Raw genomic sequence first — 6,956 nt, 5'->3', positions numbered from 1 at the left:
TTTAATTCTTATTATCGTCTGATCTCAGAGAAAAAGAGAAATGGTTGAAACTGCTCCTGCTGCCGCTCCTGCGGTTGAAATCGACTCGAAGAAGCAGCCCAAGAAGGCATCTAGCGCCAAGAAAGCCGCCAAGCTGTCCGGTCCCAGCGTGTCCGAACTCCTTGTTAAAGCTGTGTCCGCCTCTAAAGAGCGCAGCGGGGTGTCCCTGGCAGCCCTGAAGAAGGCTTTGACCGCCGCTGGTTACGATGTGGAGAAGAATAACAGCCGCCTCAAACTGGCTCTCAAGGGCTTGGTGACTAAAGAGACTCTCGTCCAGGTCAAAGGTAGCGGAGCCTCCGGCTCCTTCAAGCTCAACAAGAAGCAGGCGGAGAGCAAAGACAAGGCTGCAAAACCCAAGAAGGCACCGGCTAAAGTCAAGAAGCCCGCCCCAAAGAAAGCCTCCAAGTCTCCGGCTAAAGCCAAGAAGGTAGCCGCGAAGAGCCCGAAGAAGGCCAAGAAGCCGGCAGTCTCCGCTAAAAAAGCCACCAAGAGCCCCAAGAAAGTCAAAGCCGCCAAGCCCAAGAAGGCAGTGAAGAGTCCGGCTAAAAAAGCAACAAAGAGGGGCGGAGCCTGACAGCCAAAGCAAGCGGTCGCACAGTCAGAGAGCTCCGTGACAAAAACGGGAAAAACGAGTAAAATCCGAGGCTGAACACCCCCAAATTGCAGCAATTATACGATACACCCCCCCTGGAAGCCATGGGGCGGAAAACTAAAAAATTACCGAAAGAAAAAAACACCCAGGGACTTACGATCAGCGACATGTGGAGACAGGCCCACGAGGCAAACGAGACCAACATGGCGGCGCTCCATGGCGGCTGCTCCGACTTCTCCGATGACAATTCCGGAGAGGAGTACCTGCCAACCCCCAGGCTAGAACAGCCGAAACGGCCGACTACCACTAACCCGGACACCGCTCCAGTGACTATATCGGTCCTCACACAGCTACTCGCAGATCATCATAAAGATTTACATAACGACATAGCAGCACTCAGGGGCGACCTGCGGGGACTGACAACCCGTTTACACACGCTAGAATGCACTACCAAAACCAATGTTCGAGACATCGGGGAACTCAGACAAACAGTACAAGTCCTCCAACGGCAACAAATGCTGCATGAACACCGCATGGCGGAGCAGGAAGACGCAGGAAGACGGGATAATCTGAAAATCAGAGGGATCTCCGATACGACCCCTGACAGAGATCTCCCACAGGTAGTCAAACGTCTCCTTGCAGCTATACTGCCGCCCACACAGGCCAACAAGATAGCCCTCGCCAACATATTTAGGATCCCAAAACCGCCAAGGGCGCCAACCGAAGCCTCGCGAGACATTATACTCACCTTCCAAACAAGAAGGGACAAAACAATGGTCCAAGCCGCCCTGAGAGGAAAGACGCCGTTTCAATTTGAGGGGATGGCGGTGAGCTTCTTTGCCGACCTCTCGAGGGACACCCTGGCTTGGCGACGTTCCCTCCAACCGCTCACCACGCTTCTCCGCCAACGGGACCTTAAATACAGATGGCAAATGTCCCATATACTCACCGTACAGCTGGGGCTGGACTCCCACCAAATCAGGGAACTGACCGACGCAGCACCGCTCCTACAGGCACTGGGCCTTCCTCCGGACTCCCTCATTCCAGCACACCAGGAGAGAACAACTCCCCAACAACTCTCGTGGGACCCAGAGAGATCCGTCCCTTTCCTACCGACAGGTTGCACACCCGACCCATATGTGGCACTCACCACTTGACCGACTACACGGTCTGGCACAGGACAGACCGGCAGACAAGATCAGCCGCGGACCACAGAAAAACTATTTTCATAGGGGGAACATTAAACCTATTGACTTTGGCAGCGGGGACTGTAACAGGTACCCGAAAGGGGCTAGACCCATGCACCAAACCCCCACTCTCTCAGCATACAAATTTCAGCAGGCATACACGCCTAGCCATGGCCTCCATCCCTCCCAGCACAGGGACACGCGTCCCCGTCTACACACACCACACCAAGCTATAAATTTACTCTCCCTAACCCAGCGAAGGGTATATGACACACTCACGACATAGTCCAGACCTTCCTCGCCTAATTCACTCACGATATAAAACACCGCTTCACCACAGCAAAGTCACCCACTTCACCCACATTACACACTACCCACCAACAGCAGCTCGAAACCCTCGTCTCTCCTACACAATTTGTTGGCTGCGCTCAGGTCCCACTAGTATTACGCATGGCCATTCCAACATGATACACTTTATGGGCATGGTTTTTCTGAGCTGGTTATTCGGCTCAAGCACACAATGCACAGGTTAACTGGCATTACGTACGACACACCAAAATATGCAACTTATCTAGCATGCTCTCTGCCACATTAAAGAGTGTGGGATGTTTAACAGGAACGCACGCCCGAGCGGTACTAGCACTGCCAATCTGTTGGGCAACGTTCTCAGCTCTAGTTTTTACCTCATATTGCCCATGTTGTACGGCGCAAACTGGCCTCGTACCACACCTTTCATGCTCCGTAACAGAGTAACCACCAGACAGGTGACAACAATACACATATAACAATGTGCAACCTGCACTTAAGCCTAACAACCATTGCAACATGTTTGGTTAACTGCTTACCCACGCCGTTGTGGCAGCATAAGTCTTGTTTTACTATATTGTGTTTTTCTTATGTTTATATAGTGTATATAGAGTGGGCTTCCCAAAAATAAACCTGTTTTAGCTCTCCACCTAAACTATAGTGGCACCCTATCTGAAACGCTAAAACGCCCCAGATGGCCAAGCCCACCGCTTAACTTGTTGTCCACGAGTGCTTAGCTACCGCCATAGGTCCATGTTAATAGCTTTCAATAACTACCCTTGCACCGGCCTTACCCATGGGAAGAAGTGGCCCGAGTTCCAGGAGAGTTCCCTTTAAACGTCAAAGCAACACAAGGCTGCGGACGACGCCACATGGGGAATATCTCACCCTCCAAGGCGATCTCTATGTCCCACACAAGGGCATCAGGCCCATATTAGTAATCCTGTAAGACACGCATGCAGCCCTCAAGACACCAGGAATACCTAGCTGAGGCACGGGGGCACCTCCTAACCCTCTTCTGTCATAATCGACTGCTCCGACAAGCAAATAACTACGTTAGCTGCCCTACAATGTCTTCTCCACTCATAGTCTAATTAGTGAAGCCTGGGCTGCAGAGGTGACAGGGAGTGATGGGTTTCTAGGGTTTAAATATAGGCCGTATGTCTTACTGTTATAATCTGTCATTACTACAAATAACGAGGTATTACTAATCGCTACCACTCTACCAAGCTATGCCTATAAATATATATCGTGACTTGAATACTCCATTACATGTAAAGCTATTCCTATTACCTTAGCATTCATAGCATACTTACTTCTCTTTACTGTGTAGCCAGATGCTACTCTGTAGTAAAAGTGTTCTTGCAATCTATACAATAACATAGGCATCCCCGCAAGGTTAAGCGACCGGTAACTTTCAGCTATCTTACTTTATTTCATTCACCAATACTCTGATGAATCCACTATTTAGTTAAGCATGTTAAATACAAAAACTGTGCAAATTGTTATGCCACTGTTTAACTTGTATGAAGACTGAAATATGCTGTTGTGGCGCTTATGGAAATATTGTAACCACCTGCACAACTAAAATAAAGAATTAAAAAAAAAAAAAAAAAAAAAGCAACAAAGAGCCCGGCTAAAAAGGCAGCCAAGCCCAAAGCCGCTAAGAGTCCAGCAAAGGCTAAAAAAGCAGCTCCCAAGAAGAAATAAGAACTGCTTGTGTATTTTACTTTTTATAAAACCCCCAAATGCTCTTCTAAGAGCCACCACCTTGTCCTTTCAGAGCTATGACCACAGGGGAATCGTGGGTTTTGAGTGTATTAGCTTTTACACGCTGTATGTTGAGGAAGGGGATATTCGTTTAGATTAGGAATGGAATGCTCGGACGTTCCACTTTAGATTGTTCAGCTATCGCTGCCAGTACAAAATAGGTTTAGTTTTGTAAACACATCCATTGCCTACAATACAGATTTAGGAGTATCTATCATGCTGTTGGTGCCATTACAATGTGTGACGGAGTTCTGAAAGGGATTAGATACTCCCCGTCTCAGTTTGGAGACTTGTAATAAAAGTACATTTCCCCCAAGCAACGGTGTTTTCCACTGGCATATTTAATGCAATGTCGCCATCTAGCGGCCTATTGTAAGGAGTCACTTTATGCTGAAACGCAAAGCTGTAAGAGCCATAAACAGAGGGACCGGCCCGGCCTGGCCCGGCCCATAATGAACGCCCACTGACACAAATCTACAAACACGCAGGAGTAGGATGATATGTCAGGGAGTCCGCTTTAATCTCCCTTCTCCCTAATCGCGGAATAGTTTAATGAATCACTGCAGCGGATAGAGCGCTAATAGTACCAGTTATATAAAAGCAGATCTAGTTCCGTCTCTATAATCTGTGAGGATGGAAATTTTGGCGCCCAGTTTGAACTCAGGAACGGTTAATTTTGTCGTCCAATCAGAATGCGGACGAAAAACAGCGAATCAAAATGAGTACAGAGAACGGGCCAATCAGAATGCGCCCTGCGGCCTATAAATAGAAGGCTGTGGCCCTTTGTCTTCATTCGATTTTCCTTTCTGTGATCGCGAAGACATGGCCAGAACTAAGCAGACTGCCCGTAAATCCACCGGAGGCAAGGCTCCCCGCAAGCAGCTAGCCACCAAAGCTGCCAGGAAGAGCGCTCCAGCTACCGGCGGAGTGAAGAAGCCTCACCGTTACCGGCCGGGAACTGTGGCTCTCCGGGAGATCCGCCGTTACCAGAAGTCCACCGAGCTGCTCATCCGCAAGCTGCCCTTCCAGCGCCTTGTCCGTGAGATTGCTCAGGATTTCAAGACTGATCTGCGCTTCCAGAGCTCTGCCGTCATGGCTCTGCAAGAGGCTAGCGAGGCTTACCTGGTGGGTCTCTTTGAGGATACCAACTTGTGTGCCATCCACGCCAAGAGGGTCACCATCATGCCCAAAGACATCCAGCTGGCTCGTAGGATCAGAGGAGAGAGAGCTTAAACTCTTAACCTGCTCACACAAACACCACAAAGGCTCTTTTAAGAGCCACCAAATCTGCACTCGAATGAGCCTAAATCCTTCCCTCTCCACGTAGCCCTTTTACACCTGTGTGAATATAATCCTAAACACCGGAACTGCCATGAGTGCTTTCAGTTACTCGGACGGAAACAATAGCTGACTCGGAATTTGAGCTATTTAGTGAATAACACTATAAAAGAAGAATTTCAAGCACGGAATTCAAAATGTGAAATTTGCTTAAAAATAAAACAGCAGCTGCACTGGCAACCTATCCGCCCCCAAGCTTAGAATCTTAAAATTCCAATAAATAACCCCCTGCTGTCTCTCCAAACTAGATTACACAGTATTTCTCATTGTTTATATTCAGTGGTTGAAACCAGCCTGAAACTGATGGTAGATTATATAGATTTTTAATGGTGCAGAGTCGGTGGTAAGATCATTCAGCTCAGTTAGGAAAGGCTTAAAAGAGCCTTTGGGTATGAAGAATCTGTGTTTGATGATTTACTTGCTCTTTGACTTGTGGCTCTCGGTTTTCTTGGGCAGCAGCACAGCCTGGATGTTGAGCAGGACACCTCCCTGTGCGATAGTCACTCCTCCCAGCAGTTTGTTGAGCTCTTCGTCGTTACGGACAGCAAGCTGGAGATGGCGGGGAATGATGCGGGTTTTCTTGTTATCTCTGGCGGCATTGCCTGCCAGCTCCAGGATCTCAGCGGTCAGGTACTCCAGCACTGCAGCCAGATAGACGGGGGCACCGGCTCCCACCCGCTCTGCATAATTCCCCTTCCTCAGCAGACGATGGACTCTGCCGACTGGGAGGAGACCGGTCCTCAGGGAACAATAACTAATCACCGGGAAATCGCGCTTCTCTCTGGCTCAGCTTCACAGGGGAAATTCCTCAAATTGACACAAGGTGGCGACATTAGTCCGCACTCCGTGTTTTGTTTTCCTCAGGTTCTGCCTTAGAGCACGCAGGACCTGCACATCGCACTGCTGGGGTGGAAAGGTTTCTTAATAAAGTCCTGCGGTTTATTAAAACTGGTTAACATGACGGCTCTTAGAGCCAGTAATAAACGGGAGTTTAACATTATCCTGTCCACAGTGACCGCCAATGTAATAAAGAGAAAGGAAGCCGGCTTTAACTAGCACACAGAGCATCCAACGCGGGCAGTGACAGACACAGCTCTATTAGGAAATGGTGGGTGGCCCTGAAAAGGGCCTTTGATGGGAGATCACAAGAAAGGGGGATGAGATGATGGTTAACCTCCGAAGCCATAGAGAGTGCGGCCCTGGCGTTTAAGGGCATAGACTACGTCCATGGCGGTCACAGTCTTCCTCTTGGCATGCTCGGTGTAGGTGACGGCGTCTCGGATAACATTCTCCAGGAAGACCTTCAGCACCCCGCGAGTCTCTTCGTAGATGAGGCCGGAGATACGTTTCACTCCTCCCCTGCGAGCCAGGCGGCGGATTGCAGGCTTGGTAATGCCCTGGATGTTGTCACGCAGGACCTTCCTGTGCCGCTTAGCGCCGCCTTTCCCGAGTCCCTTTCCGCCTTTACCTCTGCCAGACATGGTTCTCTTCTATGACGATCACAGCCGAATGAAGAACGTGAGCTCCGAGCAAGGCTTTATATAGCGTGAGTACGACCTGATGGGGAACTGCACCACAAGTAGGCAGAGCGATAGAGGGCGTGGTTAGGGTGTAAGTCACCCCACTCATTGTTCTCTTGGCGCTCAACACGAAAGCCTTACAGACTCTCCTCTGAGAACACGTGGGGGAGGGGCAGAAACGGAATCAATGGTAAGTTTGTAAAT

The 6,956-nt window shown here is 49.4% G+C and overlaps 3 protein-coding genes across 3 annotated transcripts; 2 read left to right on the top strand and 1 right to left on the bottom strand.

Moving 5' to 3' along the window:
• On the top strand, window positions 1–3,834 carry LOC134601282 (histone H1B-like). The gene is made up of 2 exons (XM_063445754.1): window positions 1–607; window positions 3,769–3,834. Exons 1-2 carry the CDS (start codon window positions 41–43, stop codon window positions 3,832–3,834), a joined length of 633 nt encoding a protein of 210 aa, XP_063301824.1. The 5' UTR covers window positions 1–40.
• Window positions 3,835–4,716: 882 nt separating this feature from the next.
• On the top strand, window positions 4,717–5,127 carry LOC134603347 (histone H3). Its single transcript, XM_063449217.1, has one exon. The coding sequence runs from the start codon at window positions 4,717–4,719 to the stop codon at window positions 5,125–5,127; it is 411 nt and encodes a 136-aa protein (XP_063305287.1).
• Window positions 5,128–5,625: 498 nt separating this feature from the next.
• On the bottom strand, window positions 5,626–6,713 carry LOC134601826 (histone H4-like). The gene is made up of 2 exons (XM_063446325.1): window positions 6,407–6,713; window positions 5,626–5,954 (listed from the first exon to the last, which is right to left on the bottom strand). The coding sequence occupies exons 1-2, from the start codon at window positions 6,711–6,713 to the stop codon at window positions 5,647–5,649; spliced, it is 615 nt and encodes a 204-aa protein (XP_063302395.1). The 3' UTR covers window positions 5,626–5,646.
• Window positions 6,714–6,956: the final 243 nt, after the last annotated feature.

This window comes from Pelobates fuscus, chromosome 3, assembly GCF_036172605.1.
Source record: "Pelobates fuscus isolate aPelFus1 chromosome 3, aPelFus1.pri, whole genome shotgun sequence".
Taxonomy (NCBI): domain Eukaryota; kingdom Metazoa; phylum Chordata; class Amphibia; order Anura; family Pelobatidae; genus Pelobates; species Pelobates fuscus.
This window is presented reverse-complemented; position numbering and strand designations above follow the sequence as displayed.

Coding starts and splice junctions, on each gene's coding strand:
- LOC134601282 (XM_063445754.1), top strand. CDS start 41: ATGGTTGAAACTGCTCCTGCTGCCGCTCCTGCGGTTGAAATCGACTCG. Junction 608..3,768: donor AAGCAACAAAGAGGGGCGGA/GCCTGACAGCCA, acceptor CCGGCTAAAAAG/GCAGCCAAGCCCAAAGCCGC.
- LOC134603347 (XM_063449217.1), top strand. CDS start 4,717: ATGGCCAGAACTAAGCAGACTGCCCGTAAATCCACCGGAGGCAAGGCT.
- LOC134601826 (XM_063446325.1), bottom strand. CDS start 6,713: ATGTCTGGCAGAGGTAAAGGCGGAAAGGGACTCGGGAAAGGCGGCGCT. Junction 5,955..6,406: donor CACTCTCTATGGCTTCGGAG/GTTAACCATCAT, acceptor GTCTCCTCCCAG/TCGGCAGAGTCCATCGTCTG.